The sequence below is a fragment of the Labrus bergylta genome, chromosome 6 (assembly GCF_963930695.1).
Source record: "Labrus bergylta chromosome 6, fLabBer1.1, whole genome shotgun sequence".
NCBI classification, from domain to species: Eukaryota; Metazoa; Chordata; class Actinopteri; order Labriformes; family Labridae; genus Labrus; species Labrus bergylta.
The window spans coordinates 6,803,527-6,824,928 of NC_089200.1; the positions used below are offsets into that span (position 1 = coordinate 6,803,527).

The window sequence follows — 21,402 nt, forward strand, 5'->3', positions numbered from 1 at the left end:
ACGTTATGGGTCTCGTCTTGCCTTTGGCTGGTCTTCAGCTCAACTCTTAAGCATTTTCAGCGTTCTGCTCGTCCCTCACTCTGCAGACTCAACATTGAACTGTGTGTTTGTCCAGACATTATGTGGCTCGAGTTGTGTATTATGTTGTTCTGAAGTTTAAAACCTCCTGATTAACTGTGCTTAGTGACTCCACTAATGAGTTTATTTGAACTCCAAAGCATATTATGATGCTTATTTTATCTTGCAGGGACCCAAAGGACCTCCTGGAGAGGCTGGACCTGATGGGGAACAAGGACTTGAAGTACTTTTCATCAGATATTCTTAACTTTTTTTATCTGTTTTATTGAAGCAGTTGGAGTTTCATATTTAACACTCCTTATTATAACATCAGTCGTGCCTGGTTTCTCTGTTTCATCTTTGCAGGGCGGACCTGGTGCAGAGGGGGAACCGGGTGTCATCGGAGAGCCAGGATTAAAGGTCAGTAACAACCTTGCCATAATTTTTACTGCCTCGTCTCCTGCATCCTAGAAGACATTAGTCATGTGCAGCCTCAGTCCCTACCTGCCTGCAGCGGTGTCAGAAGCCATGAACTTGCTCAGTCACAGCATAGCTGACAGAACTATAGCCTGAGGCGAAAAACAGCAGCTGATTGTCAAGTCTAACTTCTCCCTGAGGTTCAAGTTGTTTAGTGTAAAGGAAAGTGTGCATGCTCATAAAATCTCCCGTGTTGTGTTTTGTGTCTCTGCAGGGGGATATCGGGCTTCCAGGAGCTGAAGGGGAGCAGGGACAGGAGGGAATACGAGTGAGTGACTCCCGACTAAGCCAGTAATCCCTTCCTCTCCAGTGTTTAGGAAAATCTTACCGGGTCATTTATTTACTCCCTCTCATTTTGATGAGGATCCCTAATCCCCCCCGGGCCAAAGAAACCAGAACGGTGGACTTATTTTTGTCTGATGGATTATATAAATAGCTGTTGGACTTCTTGAGTCTGAACCTCTTCAACAGTCTTAAACACGGTTACTTAATTAATACACCCAACGATAGTTTTACATTTGTTTCATGGATGAAGGATGGTTTAAGAAATAATTAGAATATGTGTGAGAAAATATCAGCTTGTCTGACTGTCCACAAATTGTCTGAAGAAGACACCTGAGTTCATGTCTTAATACATATATTCACTGAACTGATGGTTACTGTGTCGATGTTTTTTATTCATCTGACCTGAATCATTCATCAGTTTAAGCCACTGTCATATAATGTCGATAATAATGCTTTATAATTTCTTCAGCCTTGTCTGAACGAGAGCATCTTATTATCATGGCTCTGTTGGTAAACCTTATTAGACCCATTTTGTTGTTTAAAGCTTTAATGTTAGTTTCACTTTCATTTTCACAAACTCCTTCCAGGCTGAAATGTTGTTATTAATGAAGAAAAACAGCAGTGAATATGCTCTGTTCTTAAAGGGAGAATATGTGACGTTTTGATGCAGTAGATGTCGCCCTTGAGCACCACCATGAAAACCAAAAAATAAAAACTGCTGTATTGTGACACCTCCGCTATTCTGAAGCCTCCGCTCTCCTCCAGCGGCACAATTTTTGCTAATTTTAGCAAACTGGGTTAGCTCATAGCTTCATGTTGCACATAAATTGACACAGAATGACTGAGATCTAAACACACTTACGTTATATCTAAATAAACAGTGAGTATGTTATTCTTCTTTTCTCTAGTCCTTGACTAAAACAGCTTTATACTTAAGGCCGTCCTGTCCATGTAAACACAGCGCCGACAAGAACACAGCTGGAGGGAATCTCACTTCTCATTGTAGACAGTCATGACTCAGAGAGGCATTTACAGAGGATATTCTTGATTTCTGCTTTATTTATTTGTCAAAATGTTTTGCACATTTTGTCTTTAATGATGATGTTTCTTTAGGGTCCTCCTGGTCCCCCTGGTGAAGACGGCCCTCAAGGAAAAGATGGACCCAAGGTAAACTTAGCAAGACAAGGTCTTTTTTCAGGATTTGACTTCAGTTCTTTGAAAAAAAAATGAAATTCAAGCATGGAGCCAAAATTAGTAAAGTGATAGTTTCCAGTTGAGTTCTCCATGAGGGTGTTTCAAGTTGAATCGGCTGCTTTCGGTCATGAAAAAGTTATGTGAAATTGATAAAAAGGAATATAACCACAATCGACTAGGTACACCAAACCTCTGATCCTTCCACACCTGATCTAAATTTGATAAAAGAATAATGGAAATGGAACTACAGACTCCTGACATCTTCACACAGTACGGCAGGTTGTGAGACCACTTGACCATTTTCTGTTGGGAACATGAACCTTAAGATATTATAACTGAAATATTATTCTGTTGTTCTGCTCACTCTCACCTCTCTGTGTCTATCACACTATCAGGGCGAGGCAGGTGAGCGTGGGCCAATCGGAGAGCCAGGGGACAAAGGTGTTGAAGGTGACCCCGGGCCGCCAGGATCAACCGGAGGGCCTGGGAAACAGGGCTTTCGTGTAAGTAGATCTTACATATGACATAACAAAGCAACCTTTATGAAACAGGGTGCATTTAAAAGAAATGGGACGCCTACATGGACTTACTGCTTGACTGAAATGGATGCACTGGGGGTTAAACAAAAAAACTCAATGAAGTTAAATCCTGAAGTTCTTTCTGTCTGTTGAAGGATTGGTTCCCTGTCTCTCTCCCCCCCCAGGTTATACACGTGAGGAGTCAGGCTAGAGATGGATGGATGGATAATGAGCACACATTTCTCAAAGACAGAGGGAGATAAATCAAACCTAGAATTCTAAATTCCTGGAGCAGTTTACAAAAATGATCTGTATTTTAAAAAAAATTCCTTTGTTTCCCAGTAGGGGTCAGCCTTCTCTTCAACAAAAACCATTTGAAACCAGTAAGAGTTCTCATGGATTGGAGATGTTTAGCACAGTGTGATAGGTGTCTGTCAAAGTCTCCTCCTACGTGCTTGTTTGTTTTGAGATACAGATCCTGATGAGGTATCTGTGTTGAGGGGCAGGAAGGTCAGCGGTGTCGGGAAGTCAGGCAGCTTCAGGGTACACACACTAAGCTCCGTGTCAAAGCAGGATTCTTCAAGTTAATAATCTGGACGTAAGTCTGGAACGACACGTTTACTGCAAGCTGCTTCATAAATTGTGTGTCATAGAAAACGGCACACTGAAAAGCTTCTAAAAGACATCAGGAATACTTTATTAATCCCAGGGGGGGAATTCAGGATTTACAGTTGATCTTTGAAGAATACAAGTATAAAAAGAAATAGATAAGAAGAAGTTAGAAATACACCAATATGAATTATATGCACGAAACCTGGATGCACATGATCAAAACAATATGTATATAGAGAGGAATCTGAATAAAATAAGAAATACATAAAGCTAGTGAGTTATTAGTTGGATTGTTGCACGTTATATGTCTCCGTCTGGATGCACAGTTGAAATAAAAAATAAACAAGAATGGAAATGTCATGCATGAATGGAGTATGAGGGCCGACTGCTAGATTCTTCAAAGTCATGTTAGTCCCCGTGTCCACCTAGCGTTTTTTTCAGGCAGAAAAGCGCTGGCTGTGCGCTCCGGAGTGTTTGCATGAAGCGTTTAGAAGGAAGGCGCTACACATCCGTCCTGTCTCCATGACAACAGTCTGTTGACAATGGCCGCTGTATGACCGGCACGACTCCTTTACTTTTTACTGCATGTTTGATGTTTTAGATTGGCATCTCCTGATCAGGCACAGAGCAAAGAGGATGTTGGTACAAGAAAGAATCCGTAGGAGGCAAAAGCGGCATGTATGGGGGCTGTGGTCCTCCAAGCGGGCGGCCCAGGATCGAATCCCACCTGTGGCACCTTTCCCGCATGTCATTCCCAACTCTCTCCCTGATTTCCAACTCTATCCACCGTCCTATCTCTCCATTAAAGGCACAAAAATCCCACAAATAAATCTTAAAAAAACAAACAAACAAAAGCGCTGGTGACATCTTTCTGAAAAGTTGAAAGGTTTACAACTTGAGCACTCGGAGAGGCAGCAAAAAAAAAAGGTGTAGAGCTAGGAATAAAAGATCCCGGGCGCTGCACCTTTTTTTTCTCAAGGCGGCCGCTTTGTGCTGGGAACGCTCTTTCCTCATTGAAAACAATTTTAAAAAAAGACGCTGCAGCTCAGAAAAAAAACGCTAGGTGGACACGGGGCCTTAGAGTCCAGACGGGATCTGTGATGTTGGTTATTGTCTGTGCTTGTATAATAGAGTTCTCATTGTTTTAAGTAAAGATAAACTGCTTGTCCTTTTACAGGGACCAGAAGGAAAACTAGGGCCTCCAGGGAACCGAGGACGTCACGGAAAGAAGGTGAGAAACTCATCCACAACATCGGCTCCCCACAGTGAAACATGAGACAGCTTGACGACACAGTCTGAGGCCCATAGGTGTTGAAGTGACTGCAGAGAACTATTAGAGTCATTTTGTGCTTCCTGCCTGAGTCATCACTTGTAGAATACGACTGAAGTTCTAAGAAATGAAGGGACTGAAAATTTAGAGCTTTGATGGATTTGTTTCATCGCTCAGGATTGATTGACTGTCGACTTAAAGTTGAGTCTTTGTGTTCTTTGACAATGATGTGGTGTCTCTTTCCAGGGAGAAAGAGGTCCTCCAGGTGTTGCTGGCGAGATCGGGCCACGAGGAGACATCGGCCAATCAGGCGAGCCAGGGCTGAAAGGCGCCAGGGGAACACGAGGCCCTCCAGTGAGTTTCTCTTCTTCCTGTCTCATAAACCGACTGACTCTTTCAACCAGTCGTTGTGGTCCAACTGAAATAACACATCATCATCCTTTTTTTTTAAGTCAACGTATTTTTTTTAAACCAACTGTTTATAAATTGTTGAAAGATTTAAAATGTATGTCTTTTTGGAAAGATTAGAAATGCTTCAGTTTGTCTCAGCTGGCTGAAGATTCAAGATGAACTTTTATTTGTCCCACATGTAATCCAACAAGATTAGTAACATCAGGTTTTTAAAATACCAGTGCTAAAAAGTAAAGACAAATAATGTCCAGCGCCTCTCCTGACTTATGTGTCACTTTTTAAAACCTTTAGAGAAACAGGGATGAATTATATTTAAACCTGTTCAGTCTACAACAGGGAACTGTAGCTCTCTAACCAAAAGGCAGATACTCTGTACATCCACCACATCTGTAGAGTATATGTGTATGTATGTCGATGTTTGATTGACAGCAGCTGGCAGGCTGCCAGAGTGCTTGTGTTACACAGTGGGTATCAAGAGACAAAGCAGCTCGGGTTTATCTCGCCTACATGTCACGCTCAGGATGGCGGACCGATGACAGCCAAATATACATTTCAGAGTGTCAAGAATAAAACATTACAATTCTCATAATTATTTTGAGAGTGGGGTGGGAGTCACTCTGTTGTTTTTTTTGTTTTAGCATTGTAAGCAGAGTAATTGAGGAGGAACAGTGTGATAGGCTGAATGCAGTAAGAGGGTACCATCATGAAACCAAAAGTTATTCCTTATTCAGGGGGTCGTAAATGAGTGAAACCCAATTCATGTGATGTTTTTTTGTCCTCTTGCTACAAACTAAAGTAAATTAATTAATTGTTGAGAAGCCTATCACACCGATGTAGTCGTGTAAAACAGGAAAGTATTTCTTCAAACTACGAGTCATTACTTTACGTTTATGTTTAGCTGAAGCGGAGCAGAAACGTAAAACAAACAGCACAAGGACTGATTCACTCTCATTCTTTGTGCATTCTGCTTCCAGGGTCAGCCTGGAGTCATGGGGGTCGAAGGACAGCCAGGATTGGCAGGATACACAGTGAGTTTCTCCTGTCTGATTTTCTTATGGGCACTTATACATGTACAATCATATACGACACACTCAAACAGCAAAGCACACATACGTTTACTTACCGTAAAATCCGAGGTATAGGACACAGTTTTAATAACAATTTTTTTTAAAATTGGCTGCATCTCATACAGGCGTGCGACCGATATACCTTTATAAAATGCTGACACATGCGCCTTCATTACCGCAGGTGCAGCTGCCACCATTCCACATCCCCATTCATTGTGTATTGCAAGCTGATTGCACACTGTGACAGTAACACCGACCAGTCGGGCTGCACAACTTTTTTCACATCTTTTCTCCCTCATGATGTTTGTAGATAATCCTTGTTGAGTGCTCTTTTGACTGAAAGTCCTATATTAAAATTACAGAGTGACCGGCGGAGTCGAGAGCTCGACTACCGTAGTGTAGCTAGTGGGAGTGCAAACTCCACAAAGCTAAAAGAAAAAGAAATTAAAAGAGCACCACAGCTGCACAGAAACTGCACGTTGTAGACATCGCTGAGAAACAATAGAAATCGTCACGCAGGAATTTTATTCTCTCTGAGAGACCTTCAAAAACAGGCTGCATCTTATATATCGGTGCGACTTATATACTGGATTTGACGGTTTGCCAAAAATGTTAAATATCTTCCTACTACTTCATTGAGTAAACCTATATGGTCTGAGTTTGCCTAGTCACATCACACTATGCTTGCACCATGCACCATGGGTAGGGATGTTCCAAGGCGACTAATTTCAAATTCAATTATGCACAAATTCCTTTCAATCAAGATCCTTAGCAGTGCAAAAAATAACTGTTCCATGTTTACCACTCTTGACCCTGCTTCAACTAACTTTATACAAGCTTATTCATCCAAATCTAAACAGAGGAAAACAGACAGCATCCATGCCTTTCTCATATTTTCCCTACTCTATGCTGTTGATTATCCAGTGAATGCAAAGTAACAGGAAAAAGCAAAGGCAAGAAGGTGGTCATTGGACGTGGTGAAGTCTTCAGACTCATTTTTCCAGGCCTCTCCACAGCCGGGCAAATGCCAACATCAGTGGGTTATGGTTGCATAACTGAAACAGGGCACCTCGAGTTCATGCAGCGCCCTTTTTCTCTATGTGTGTTTGTTTGAATGCTCCCACACTCAGCTGCAGATGACTCAGTTCGCTGAGTGATTACTGAGCCTGGGCCAAAACCTGAATCCTGAAGTGACAGAATGGAGGACTCCCCCTCATATAAGAAATATGTTTACATTAAACACGTCTGATTAATATGCTGACAGCTGAGGTCATGGTTCTCCAAAGAAACATGCTGGAGCCAGTAAAGAGGTATGGCAGCTTCCAATGGTGCAATAATCAGCTTTCCTTTTTTTAAGGGTCACCCTGGCAAGTCTGGGCCCATAGGACCACCAGGGCCTAAAGGTGAAAAGGTAATTTGATACCTGAACTAGTGTTTGAGATGGGATTCCTTTAAGTGTCTTGGTTTATGTTCTTCAGTTTAATGTAGCTGTGACATCGTGTGTCTTCATGCATGCTTGTGTTTTTCCTCTGTGTTTGCTACATTCCAGGGTTATCCAGGCGAGGACAATAAGACCCCAGGACCGCCAGGGCCCTTAGGTGAACCAGTAGGTCTTGCCTTCTCTGATCCTTAACACTTCTTGCTCTGTTTTGTCCAATCCGATGAAATATGGGTTTATATAAAACGTAATCTTCATAAACTGCTGATTTTAAGAACCCAAGTACATTATTTTTTTCTTCCCACCAGGTTGATAATTTGTCATTGTTTATTTGCTAAAACCTTTCGTGCATACGCACCCTGATTATCAGCCTGCGTGGTTCAGATCTTTACTCTTCATTGCACATTTACAAATCAGTACAGAATCCAGTCAGGCAAGGGGTTTCCACACATCGGGTTCAAGCTCGAGCTTAGCTTTGTTTGTGTGATATTACCCATAAAAAGAGTTAAGCTCTCGTTATAAGATTGTGTGGAAAACAAATGTTTCATTGTTTGAAATTAAACATGCTTCTTACATTTTTTGTCAGTTTTGTGTTTTACGAGGACAGGAGCGCAAGTTTCACCTCAAGTTACCTCAAAGATTTTTCATATTAAAGACCACCAAGATTTATTTTTAAAGTTGCCAAATAATACTAAAATGACTACAGTGCTGTATTAGTAGGGAACTGATGTATATTGCTGCTGAATTATGTTTAGCGGACGGCGGTAGCGCTAGCTTGATGTTAGCTTGTGTACCGTAGCTCGGACTGGAAGTAAATCATGTGATTCGTAATGTAGTATGTTGCTAACGACATAACTAACAATCAGGTTAGTATGTATTCAGTATGTCTTTTTGGAGTATGTAGTAGGCAGTATGAGGTTTCTGATACAGTAAAAGACTAAATGCACAGGGCAATCAAAAACAGGTGAGAACAATCACAAAGGCGGGAAAACACACAATATCAGGAAGCCAAAAAAGACATGAAACACAGAGGGGATACAAAATAAAACAGGAAACACTGAAACCTAAACTTGGGAATATTAAAGTAAAGAGAGACACAGTGATTACAGGAAACACTGACAATTAAAATCCTGAATTTGACTGTTAACATTTCACACAAAGGGGAAGTGAGGAAAAGTAAAACAGGAAGCACCAAGAACTATCAACACAAATAATAATCAAATCGATATCATACATGACTTTATCAACCTTATTGTTAGTACTGGAAGTTGATACAGTATTGCAGAACATGGCAACACTGGCTGGAAGTGATGCACAAGGTGAAATGACGCCTTCTGTTCGACTCCTTTAAAGACGTTTCATGCATCGGTCTGAGAAGTCTCTTAGAAGCTTAGTATCTGAAGTGAAGCTTTGTGAGTATAAGTGAAGACATGCATAAACATGCAGCATGTGTGTTCATGTGTGTGAATTTGTGTCTACACAGGGGCCTACAGGGGAAAGAGGAGAGCGTGGAGAGCCAGGGGATGAAGGATATCAGGTAGGCAAAACCATTTAATCGACCTCAGACATATCACACAGTCACCACTCGGTGAGCTTGTCCGCTTGTTGTTCAAAGTCTTTGATGCTCCATTAAACAGGCTCAGCTCTACGAGTGGTAGACCACACATGTTGGAGAGGATTACCAAATTCCACCGCAATAAGGCCAGGGAAATCTGTTGTTTTTGTCTTTCCAAGCTTTTAGCCTGAAAAGAACTCTTTGCTCTCTCTAAAACACACACACACACACACACACACACACACACATGCACACAATTACAGTGCAAGTTGATATATGGCTTATTTTATTCTGAACAATTTTGTTAGGTTGTGAAAGAGTCCACAAATGTGATGATGAAATGATCATTGTCATGCACACAGTGAGTATTTGCAGCAGCACAGACACCATGAATTAAGATTTAAGATATTTTGAACGTCATTTTCAGAATTGAAAAAAAAAACGGCAAACCCTGCGGAGCCCTACAGTAGCTTCAATTACCCTATTGTCACGTGACTCTTGAATATATCCTTCTTTTATGCTGGGTGAAGGTACAGGTAGTTAATGCCTTTTCTTTATTTCTTTTTTTTAATTTATTTTCTGGCTTTTTTGTGCCTTTATTAGAGAGATAGGATGGTGGATAGAGTCGGAAATGAGGGAGAAAGAGAGTAGTGAATGACATGAGGGAAAGGAGCCACAGGTCGGATTTGAACCTGGGACGTCTGCAAGGAGGACTACAGCCTCCATACATGGGACGCACACTCTAACCACTGCGCCACCAGCGCCCCAGTTTGATGCTTTGAACCAAGCTCTCTTTTAAGTCAAGTCTTATTGTAACTATAACTAAGCCACCCCCCCCCGTCTACTTTCTCATACGACATGGTTAGAATCCCACTGTGATAGTTTTGATGCTGTGAAACCTGAATTTTGCAAATTTATTTAAAAATCATCTGAGGATACACATAAAATGGACGTAGTGTTTCTCCTTCCCTAAAGAACATGTCTCTCAGACATCTCTGCATTCATAAACTTGAGAATGTTCTATTTTCAAATGTGTTTCAGGGCCATGTTGGTACTGTTGGATCTCGTGGAGCAGTTGGACCACAAGGCCCACCAGTAAGTCTGTAAATACAAGTCACACAGTAGCAACAGTTTTTAGTCATGGTACTTCATATGTCAACGTGCATTCAAATCACCATATCAGTTGTTTTGCACCCATAAACAATGATTAAAGTGCTGAAACTGTTTAAGACAGTCAGATATTAAGTGGGACTAAATAAGTTCATAGAAATTGAGGGACCAGGTAAGCCATACAGATACCTCCATCAAAGTTTTATTTAAATATGTTTACATTTTTAAATTGTTGTTGTTAATTTGTCTCTGTCTTATTGTTCGGTCTTTATGTTTATTGTTTTCTTGCTTTGTCCAGGGATCACCAGGCTTTGCCGGAGAGCCAGGCCCAAAAGGAGAGATAGGACCTCCGGTGAGTTTCAAACTGACGTCTACTGTACATACACACAGCAGATAGTTTAAAAAGTAATATCCACTACCAATGGAGTTTAAGACTTTACTAAATCAACACAGCATTGTTTAGTTACTGCCAGCAGGGTTTGGTAAGTTCGTCCTTGGTGTATAAATGACACAGTGGATGAAGAAAATCTTTCTTTTTTTGTCTAATGAGAGATGAACCACAGATATTTGGCTGTTTTTTCGCCTCCATTTCTTTGCCTGTCACCGGATTAGTTTGCCAGTGCAACGATTTTAAGCAGTTAGTGGCATCAGAACAGACGTCTACTGGTAAAACCAGCCTCCCCGAACTGGTGGTTTTCAGGAATGAGTTTTTAAGATTCTTTGGAGAGTTCTTTGGAGTCTTGACCTTGTCATTGGCCGCCTGTTCGTAAAACTTAATTACTCCTTTGTTTATACTTTAAAACAGTGTTCACACATTTCCAGAAACCACCAACTCTCTTCCACATGTGGAACAGTCCCTGTGTAGGATTGAAGCTATTACGGCAGTATTTTGTGAGTGTGAACAATGTCGTAATGTGTTACATATAGACCCATCTGTTTTGAAACATCCCGAACATAACAGTCCTCTCAGAACTATGGGAAGGATCTGCTGTACAGCATTTCTGTTTTAAATGAACTGGTTTGGTAAAGCCTTCCTTTTTCAAAATCTTTGTTGGACTATACATACATAACTGAAGCTGTCGGGCCAACAGCGATTAACAAAAACGTGGTTTCAAAGGACAGATGTTTTAATTTTTGCCTTTTTTTTTTTTTTAAACCCACTTTGTCGTTGTGACCCATACATTGGTTTGAAACATAGAAATACAAATACAGAACTTATTATGTTATTAAGCAGAAAATATATGGAGTATCATTTTAAAACATTCATCATGAAGAAGCTCCCTTTGGTAGTTTTATACCATATATTTTAGTCAAACACCTCAGGGTGATGTAAACCAATGCAGTTAACCCACGGCTGCTGCGATGAGGACTACAGCCTCTTTACATGGGGCCTGAAACATAACCGCTAGGCTATCTGACGCCCCAGGTTTACTTCTTTTACTGTGTGCCCTTAGTGAAGTAGAGAAAATGTATTAACGTTTCATATAATAGATGGTCTTAAAATGCCGTCTCTTCAATGAGAGTCTATTGAGATACATCACATGGTGTGTCTTTGTGCATGTACATGTATGTTTTATTCTCTCTGTGTTTGTTTAATCAGGGCTCTGCAGGAAAGAATGGACCGAGGGGGCTGAGCGGATCTCGAGGGATTGAAGTGAGTATCACACAATATCAACCAATGACATGGCTCTGACAGACACAGCAAACCAATTAAGAGCAGAATGTCACAGATATTAGCCGTGGCATGGTCATGCAGCTTGGCCCATTAACAATGTTTAAAAATGCATTTTAAAAAAGTTTTGCTGTCCTCTCTGAATGTTTTTTGTATGCAAACAAATCCCCCTAAAGTCTGCATCCATATGCATGTATGTGTTCATATGTATTCAAATGTTAATTTTGGATGTAGGGTTAATGGAGCCTTTTGAGCAGATGGTGCAGCTGAACTATCTAATGCTGATTACGTAATATCAAAAAAGTGAAAAACAAAGATTTGCGAAAATGTGAAAACACATGTAGAAGAGTGAAATTCAATTTTCTTTCAAACTGAAATCTAAGTCGTCCAGTGAGACACATGGCAGCACACCTGGATCTGTTGGTCAAAGTCAAGAACAGGACATCAGATAGCTCTTAAGTCTCCATGTTTTATTTAAATCTTCTCAGAATTCCAGATGTTTCACTGAAATGCCTCGGGATAAGCCCAATATCAGTCAACCATGTGTTAAATTGCTCTCAAACGTTCCTGCTCTGTGACTGATAAAAGTCGAAAAAATATTTTTTTTTGTGGTTTGTAGGAATTCATCTCTTTCTCCAGTGTAGAGCTTACAGACGGTGTTATAAGAGTTGTCGTATTGGGGCGGTAGTAGCTCAGTCCGTAGGAACTTGGGTTGGGAACTGGAGGGTCGCTGGTTCAAGTCCTGATGCGGACCATGATATAGAAGTGGGTCTGGTAGCTGGAGAGATGTCACAGCAGTTCTTGAGTAACTCAGAGGTGCCCTTGAGCAAGGCACCGAACCCCCAACTGCCCTGGTGCGCTCCCTGTAGCAGCCCCACCCTGACATCTCTCTACTAATAATAAACAAATAAAACTAGAATTTCCCTCAAGGATTAATAAAGTATATACAAAAATATTGAGAATAACATTGAGTGACACTGTAAATGTTGTGGATTTTTTCAAGGGGCCAATGGGTTTACCCGGTCTCACAGGGATGATGGGTTACCCAGGGCTGGATGGTCCCCCCGGATTTACTGGCCTACAAGGATTTCCCGGAAAACAAGGACGACAGGTAATCAACATCACAGACGAGTAAAACAAAACACATAAATGAGATGCTCTGCTCTCCATTTCCAAGGCCACATCGCAAGATCGTCAAAAACTAATTTATCACAGCAGTACTCCATGCAGATAGGTTGGTTATGTCCGCATTCAAACATGATAATAGGGGGGGACAACGGCCTATAAAAGACCTGATTCACCTGCAGTCTGAGCTGAGCCATTTGGCTGACTCTCCATGCGCACAGGAAACCAGTGATCTGCTGTCTCAGAATATTCCTGGTCAGCACCTTAAATGTAGGTCGCAGAATGAGACCGAAGTTTTACATAACTGAACTTTCAGATGAAATTTCCTTTACTGTACTTAGTGCTTAATCTGTCTAGCATATTTGCGGTCACTGTCAAAGGATTTAAGAAGCCAATGATACGCCCTCCTCATCTTTACTTTTTGAGGGACCTTCCCTTCAGAGTTTCTTCATGTCACTCAACAGGCATGAAGGGAAGTTAAACCCTGATTAAACCGAGAGAAGTATTTTTGATGTAGGTCCAAACAGCAGAGGTTAAATGCAGCTGCAGAAAACTTAATCACCGCCTTTTTTTTTATGGGGGGGGGGGCTCTCAGCTGCTTTAGACTACAGCTTTCCTCCGGAGATAGCTTCTTGACTCACTGCCCAGTCAGCCATCATGCTCACAAAACCCCGCTCCAAATGACTCCTGTACTGCACCTGAACTTTTTTCCTCCAGCCTGAGACATACACTGCTTGGACTGACAAAGCATTCAATATCTTGTTTGGTTGTGTTGGCTACTTCTGGTTGCCACACAACGGGTTTATCCAAATAAGTGCGCAGCCAGGGTGTATTGGGATTTCATGCATGAATATCTTCTTCATTTGCAAGCCAAGAATTGGAAAAGCTTAAATCCTGTCCGCCTGTCTTTCATTTACATAATGTGTGTTTGTTTCATTTACATAAAGTCTGGTTGATCTGGTGACCCAAAGATTTGGGTTCTCACTCGCTGAGTGAATCCCATTATCTATTCCTCCTAAATCCCACAAAATGTACAAGTGGAAGAAAAAAAACAGCTTTTTATTCTTCTTTACTCTCAACACTTTCTTATTCTTTGCGCTGTTTTTATGGATAGGTTTTCTTGAGCCATTCAGTTCAGTTCTTAAAGGGATACTTCACCCATTTGCATTAAGCTTTGTATCATTAGAAACCTGGTAGTTTGGTTGAATGGTCGTGCGTCCTGCCCTCATTTTCCCCTGAGATGGGAAATCTTTGTATTTCTAAGTCTGAAAAGGAGCTTCCAGTGACGCAAAATTACGATTTTTTACGTTACTGGAAGCTGTTGCGGTTAGCGGGGTGAAACTACAACATTTTCGACCACTGAAGCTGCAGACCAATCACAGATCAGTGGGTGGGAACTCACTCCAAGAATCGAAACTTAACTTCCGCCATATTGCTTGGAAGCTATGCTAACAGGCTCTATGGAGAAAGCTGACAATGGCGAAAAAATATAAATATAGCGGCGAGAAGGCTGCTGCCGACAGGCCGGTCTTGTGCTTTGGCGACATGTTTCAACACTACATGTAGTATCCCTTTAAGGTGTCCTTTTACTTCAAAGCCCCCCAGGTCTGTGACAGCAGGAGAGGCCTGCAGGAAACCTTATTTCAATTCTAAATCTTTAAATTGTGGGGGAAATACTTTAAATTGCCAACCCTCTGTTCCTCCTGCTATGATTCTCTGCAGAATTATTCTCATGCTATTTGTATGTTACTCATTATTCCCATAATGAGTGTTTTCCTCTATCTGCTTTCTTCTTTTCTATCGGCGTTGCCAGTTGGATGCAGTTGTACAGTAAAAGGAAAAACTTTCTTCAAACAGATTGGAGCAATTTGGAATAATATAACAATTTTTTTTTGAGGGTGCAATAGTGGTGAGCAACAAGAAAGAAATGCAGCCGAGGTGATCCTCTTTGATAAAACTGGGAAGTTTGCGGCATCATTTCCAGAAACCAGGATGCTGATTCAACCTGAGGGACCAGACAGTAGTTTATGCTTAACACTCCTGCTCTAAGGGAACAACTATGTACACGTGATAGCTTCGACTTTGATGCACATTAACTCTTTGCTGTTCACAAGCTTTAAAAAAAAAAAAAAACTGCATGTGAATTTAAGTTTACTTCAACTTGGAAGTTTAAATGAACAGTTTGTAACGAATGCAACTCATTTACATTCAATAATAGCAAAAACAAAAAACCCAGTAGTTGATGTTGTAAAATACTGCAAGATCATTAGAATTGTCTTCAATGTTTAAGGTCACATATTATGCAAAATACACTTCACTGTGGTTTTCTAACACTAATATGTCTCCCTAGTCTGTCTACAAACCTGACTTATTGCACATAAGTCAGTTTTCATGGTTGCTGGCTAGTACATCAGCTGATATAGTTTCAGAGTGCTGTTAGCATACATGCTATTTCACTGTCATGGCTTTCTGGTAAAAACTGAATAGAACAGTGCCATCGGATAGTCTTTCCTTCTCTACTATAAAGCTCTGTATTGAATTACCACCAGATTTTAGGTCTACGCCCTTCCAGAGAGGGGGCGTGGTCAAACACAGCTCATTTACATTTAAAGGTACAGACACAGAAACAGCCTGTTCTGAGCAGGGCTGAAATAGAGGGGTTTATAGACATGATCAAATACAGGACCAGAGTGGATTTACAACAAGAAACTTCACAGACATGTTTTGGGGACCTCGAAGAAAACTTCTTAAAAAGGATAATATTATGTGACCTTTAAACAACTATCACTGTAGATTTTACTCTCCAGTAGAACAAATGCAGGACTGGTGGCTCCTCATCGTCCTACATTCTCACAAAGCTCTCCATCTTGACAATGCCATACCAAAGTTAGCCCACCGCATTTATTTATCTATTTGGTGTGGTCTGCATGTACATTTTTTAGCTTTACATGGACTGCTTCAGTAAAAAAAATGGAACAAATGAGGCCAAGTTTGTATTAGTAGTAGTATGTAGGACAACACATGACGCCGCTTAACTGAACCCAACTCATCATTCCTCACATTTATTTTACTTTCAAAGTCTACTGTTTTTGGTTCTGCGATGATTTATATTTATATATTCTATCTATCCATTTGTGTATTTTCTGCTCTCCTGTAGAGTTGTTTGTTGACTCTCGTGTAGGTTTTTATGCTCTTGGTGGAAAGCCAATTCCCTTTCGTGGGCCAACAAAGGTTTAAATCATTGCCTGAAATGGAGAAACAATAGCATCTGTTGAAGTTGAAGTTTCTCACATGCCTGCATGCGGAGGCCTTGCTAGAAGTTGGGGATCCTGATGAAAAATTCACAGCAGCTCACAATGAATTTATGAGCAGCGATACAATAAATATTTATGTGTCATGACATGTTTTTGTTTCTGTTGTTTGCTCCGGGGCCCCCTAAATCACTCATGTTGTCTCACCATAACAGGCCCCTACTCCCACATGTGTGTGTAATGCATGCGGAGGTTGCTGTGTCTACGTGGGCGTTAGTTGGGTCAGTCTTGATTAAACCTTAAGAGGATCTTATTGAGCAAACAGACAGTGATTTTCTTCTTATGCAAGAGCTCCAAAGCACCTACAGGCTGGTGTTTCATACCAGTAAGCCTACTACCGTGTAATTCCAACCTGGTTGGAATTCATTGAGATCGAGGAACAGAAGCCACATGTGTGAGGCGACGACCCACTCAATCTGTTATTCTAATATCATGCGCTCCCCCCCACCTCACCACACTGCTGATGGAGCAGGAAACCGCTGTGGTCTGTGGTGTGAGAGAGCGAGAGCAGCTCAGCGACAGGCAGTCAGTTTTATGGACACACTCAGGGAGCGAACTGTCAAGAAATATTAGAACCCAGAGACCAGCAGACTTCAGCACTGTGGTTCACAGCCGTTCCAATAAACATTGAAAAGAAGTGAATTTATGAAATGATTTTTTCACTTTCTGTTACGCTTTGCTAGCACCTTGTTGTTGATTGAAATGCACATGCTGTTTAAGAACATATATTGTTGTTCCCTTAAATAATTTAAGTCAGGTTTTCACCATTAAAAAACAACAACATTGAGTGTCAAAAGGCAAGATTGTTTCCCCCATTTAAAGAACTACTGTATACCGTTCATTCATTCATTCATTCATTTCATTTATTATACAGGAAAGTTGAAAAGTAACATTAAGTTACAGTTTAGCGGGCCTGACTCAATTTAAAAACTGGTTTCCAGCAGGTTCCTGTTCTGCAGAACATGACACATAAACCACAGTCATGACGCATCAAGACAAACACATTTACAGAACATTAGCATGGGCTAGGCAGATACAGACCAATAGAAACAAACAGTACAGATACTGGGAACAATACTTGAACAATACATGAACAATTAATGAGTGCAGGTGTAAGTGTGGAGAAGGTGTCTTTTATACCACTGCTTTAACATATTTTAACCTATTGGCTTTAATCCCTTAAACTTCACAAAGCCTCCCATGGTCTGATCCTTATTGGTGCTTTCTATAATGCCCCTTAAGATGTTTGAATGCCAGTCGTTAAAATATGCATTCATCCTCACAACAGCCATGTCTGCATTTTGTAAACCACTATTATATGTCTACACAAGAATTTAATCTCAAATGAAGTAACTGTAAGGATCGCCATGTCTCTGTTTTGGGCAGAGATGTTTCACACAGACATTTTCAGGCCCAGCAGTTATTGGGTAGTGCGCAAAGATAGCTGTAACAGTGTTTTTATGTACTCTTTATTCCATATCTACATGTCATTTTAGCTCAGTTTTATTGACTCAGATTCTGTTTGCGTTCAGGGTCACCGAGGTTTGGTTGGACTAGAAGGACCTGTTGGACGTTCAGGTCCCAGAGGAGAGCTTGGTTTTCCTGGACTTCCTGGAGAAAGTGGACCTCCCGGTCAAAAGGTGAGTTGATAATAGCTATAAATATTGACCTGATTTCTTCTCTTGTAACTGTTTGGTCTCTGTTGAAGAAAACTAAATGAATTCACCCAACAGGGAGAACCAGGACTGCCGGGGGACAGGGGACGCGCCGGAATCAAAGGCATGGAGGGCACTACGGGGGACCAGGGCAGGAAGGGTGACCTTGGACACAAAGGACAACCAGTAAGTGTGATTTAAAGCAAAAAGTCAGTCTTAAATGTAGCTCAAACTGAGTGCCATAACCTGGACTTATAGGGTAACACTATGTTACAGATAAGGAGTTTTCTGTGATATTGGTGCAGACATTGGCACAGCTTCTGGGCTTGGATCAGATTATACCATTTTATTTTAAGGTTTCTCCAATGTTGAGTCTTTCACACACATATCTTTTTTATTAGTTGAAGTCTTAAAGATAAAGGTCACGTCATTGTTCTTTTTTATAATTCAAACCATTTCCTAGGAATGTTTTTGTGAAAACAGGGTTTCATAAGCTTGTATACATTCGTTAATGTCTCTCTAAATATAGCGTCAGTGGGTTTACATAGCCAATCTGTGGAGGCCGGAGGGATTTAAAAAAGTGTGTGTCTGACACTTTCCCTCCCTGAGTGGAGTAACAAATGATCTGGGCGAGACCAGGAATGGAAACATTTGGCCTGCAACGGCAAGTTATGTAAGATCCTCACACTCCGGAGACATGGGAAAAAAAAGGTGCTCTACTTTTCTTATGTAACTCCTTAAAGATGAAGAAAAAAAAAACCTCCAATCCCCCCCTCCGCTTAACTCATTTTCTCCATTGATGCTCAAGAAACAGAGCGCAGACTCCGGCCCTCGGGTCAGATCCTTTTACACTTCGCAGTGAATAGAGTTTTTTCTTTTGGTCAAAGTGGCCGGCCCCCGAAAGACGAGCTGTCTAAGAGGATGTGGCTGATTGGCTCTACAAACATGGCGTCTGCCACCCTGGACGACAGACACTCCTCAGACACAGAATAAAGAATGGACTGTAAACCTCGTAGTGTGTGTCACTGGGAGGGTGTGTGGATGTGGGCTGGCACTGAAGTACATGCAGAGTGAAACTTCCAAACATAAAACCCTCTGTTCCTCTGTTATTTTGAAATGGACAAACAACATTTTTTAAAAGCACCGTCACTGTACTGTGTCTGAAACTGAAGTTCAAAATGGAATGAAGTGTAACACAAAAATTGACATCACACACTTAATGGACTTTGTTATGATTTGATGTGTTTGTCCAGCAGTTTAAGGCAAGACTGTTGTTCTGATCCGTTCTGCCTTATTTGCTTGTAGGGGGAATCTGGAGATCTGGGAATGGTTGGTTTGCAGGGCTTTCCAGGGCCTAAGGTAAGAGACTGAATAGCAAGCAACAATTAGAGTGCAAAAACAGATTCAAGTGAAGACGTTTTAGAACGGTTTTAAAGTATAATACTCAATAATCCTGTATAATGACACACATGTGCTGATAATACCAATTTTTCCTTTACACAGGGACCAAATGGTGATTTTGGATTTAGAGGCTTCCCTGGCCCGAAAGGCCCAATGGGAACCCTGGTAAGTGGGCACCCAACATGCTTTTGACAGAATAACTGCTGGAAGTCGAAACCCCAGCAGTGGAATATTTAGACTTACATGTGAAGTAGTCCTCTCCACACTCGTATCAAAACATCAACAGGATTTGGAGTACACCAAATTGACCTTGAAATCACCTAATAATAACAATAATAAAATATTTAATTTATATAGAGCTTTTTCAAGGGACCCTCTGGGGCCTCTGAGGAATGCTTTGTAACGTTTCTCTAGAACAGGTCAACTCAGACAGACCTGTGATTCATTCTCTTCATTCACCCACTGTTTGTTTCAGGGATTCACTGGACCTGTTGGCCCTGAAGGGATGATTGGCCCAATGGGAAACCCTGTAGGTGTCTCTGTCTGTGTGTGTGTGTGTGTGTGTGTGTGTGTGTGTGTGTGTGTGTGTGTGTGTGTGTGTGTGTGTGTGTGTGTGTGTGTATGTGTGTGTATTTGTCTGTTTGTGCGTGTACTTATAATTCCAAATTCTGCAATAGTGAGAAAGATGTTGTTAAAATCAACTAGATATTTACTTTTAATAAAATCAGTCTTTTAACTGGCCAGGCGCTTATTCACTATATCTTTCATGTTGTACATTTTTTTCACAGGGGCACAGAGGTCCAAAGGGAACTGGTGGTGAAATGGTAAGCTTTGTTTAAAACCAGCCATGTCTGTGAAGCTTCTCAGTGGTCCAGGTCACATTATTTCCAAGTTGAAATCAAACGACAGCTGGACTTTAAGTTGTTCAAGAACTTCAACTAAGTCCAGTTTCCTTTGGATGAAACCATAAAGCCAGTAAAGAAACTCTACAAAGTCAGTCTGGTTGTGACAATGGTTCATAGTTAGAAGCGTCTGACTTAACTTTCATAGAAAGCGACAGGCGCCGTCGTCATGGACCCACATCAAGTGTAAATGTGTAATATAATGAAAAGATGGCGAAGGCTGTGTTAAAAGATGCATGTACAGTAAGCCGATGTTCAGCAGTGGCTTTGTTTATATGGTCGTCAGTCATGGTGAAGTGAGTCACAGTGAAAGTAGCGGTTACTCAGTGTCTCCTGGAGCGCGCTGTGGGGCCCATACAGTACTTGCATACCCTCTTGTGTAAACACAGTTGAGGAAAAGCCTTGTCAAAATGTTAGCATGGCAAGCCACAGTGCAAGCCCGCATATTCACTCCTACATTCCTGCTTCTAGTCTGCAATGCACACTGTAGTAAGATTCATCAGACATCAGCTCAAAATCAATGCAATTCAAACAAACCTGCACATGCACAGTGTGTACACGATAACCTTTTCATTCAGGCTTCACAGTGATGTAAAATATGTCCACACGCTCACATATAAGCATGCATGATGTTAAAGTCCACCAGTTAGAGTCGAGCTGCCAGAGGTAGCTACTGTAGAAAAGTCAGCCTTAAGGGGGCAGTAGGTGACCACTGTGGTTGTGCACAGCAGGATACACAGTCACATTCCTGCATCTGTTCCCTGAAATGTAGAGGGATGAAACATAGTTCAGTTATTTCACCGTTTATGTGATGCTGCCTGTAGTTTAAGTTCCAAGATGGTGAAGGTGTGTTCATAAAGTGTGTTGGATTATTGACATTCACAACAGGGAAACATAAATCTAGTTTTTTTTCCCAACAGGGAGCCGTTTTAACACTTATTTTTATATATGTCTTACTTGTAGGGGCCTCAAGGACCAGAGGGAAGCCCAGGACCCAGAGTAAGTTTGAACCTACATTTCTCTTTTCAGCTTTTGACTGTCCCAAAGCGTATTGTCAGTGATTCAGGCTGTGTCGGACTACATTTTGATAATCCTGCGGTGCGCTAAGTGAGGCACAGGGTTCATAAAGGTTGGATTTAGTCGCTTGTTTTATACCTGGATGTGCTTTGGGTGTATTGTGAATTAGGCCAGTAGGATTCTCCCTGAAGCAGAGCGGGCATTTCCGAGGTAGCAGTGAGCTTTTCCCTCGTATTCTGATGCCACCAGACCGGCTTCATGTTGAAAGGAATATAAAAATGAGAACAGACGAGGAAAACAAATTATTTGAGCGTTATGAACTCTG

At 41.2% G+C, this 21,402-nt stretch overlaps 1 protein-coding gene across 1 annotated transcript in view; it reads left to right on the forward strand.

Moving 5' to 3' along the window:
• The window catches only part of LOC109983837 (collagen alpha-1(XXIV) chain), a 94,062-nt gene that overhangs the window by 69,221 nt on the left and 3,439 nt on the right, over positions 1–21,402 (forward strand). The window contains exons 33-54 of the mRNA XM_065955646.1: positions 248–301; positions 424–477; positions 749–802; positions 1,933–1,986; positions 2,409–2,516; positions 4,321–4,374; positions 4,660–4,767; positions 5,799–5,852; positions 7,249–7,302; positions 7,441–7,497; positions 8,813–8,866; positions 9,926–9,979; positions 10,293–10,346; positions 11,595–11,648; positions 12,670–12,777; positions 17,635–17,742; positions 17,836–17,943; positions 19,063–19,116; positions 19,261–19,323; positions 19,634–19,687; positions 19,947–19,982; positions 21,024–21,059. Coding sequence (XP_065811718.1) covers positions 248–301; positions 424–477; positions 749–802; positions 1,933–1,986; positions 2,409–2,516; positions 4,321–4,374; positions 4,660–4,767; positions 5,799–5,852; positions 7,249–7,302; positions 7,441–7,497; positions 8,813–8,866; positions 9,926–9,979; positions 10,293–10,346; positions 11,595–11,648; positions 12,670–12,777; positions 17,635–17,742; positions 17,836–17,943; positions 19,063–19,116; positions 19,261–19,323; positions 19,634–19,687; positions 19,947–19,982; positions 21,024–21,059 — 1,434 coding nt within the window. The remainder of the gene's footprint in view (positions 1–247; positions 302–423; positions 478–748; positions 803–1,932; positions 1,987–2,408; positions 2,517–4,320; positions 4,375–4,659; positions 4,768–5,798; positions 5,853–7,248; positions 7,303–7,440; positions 7,498–8,812; positions 8,867–9,925; positions 9,980–10,292; positions 10,347–11,594; positions 11,649–12,669; positions 12,778–17,634; positions 17,743–17,835; positions 17,944–19,062; positions 19,117–19,260; positions 19,324–19,633; positions 19,688–19,946; positions 19,983–21,023; positions 21,060–21,402) is intronic.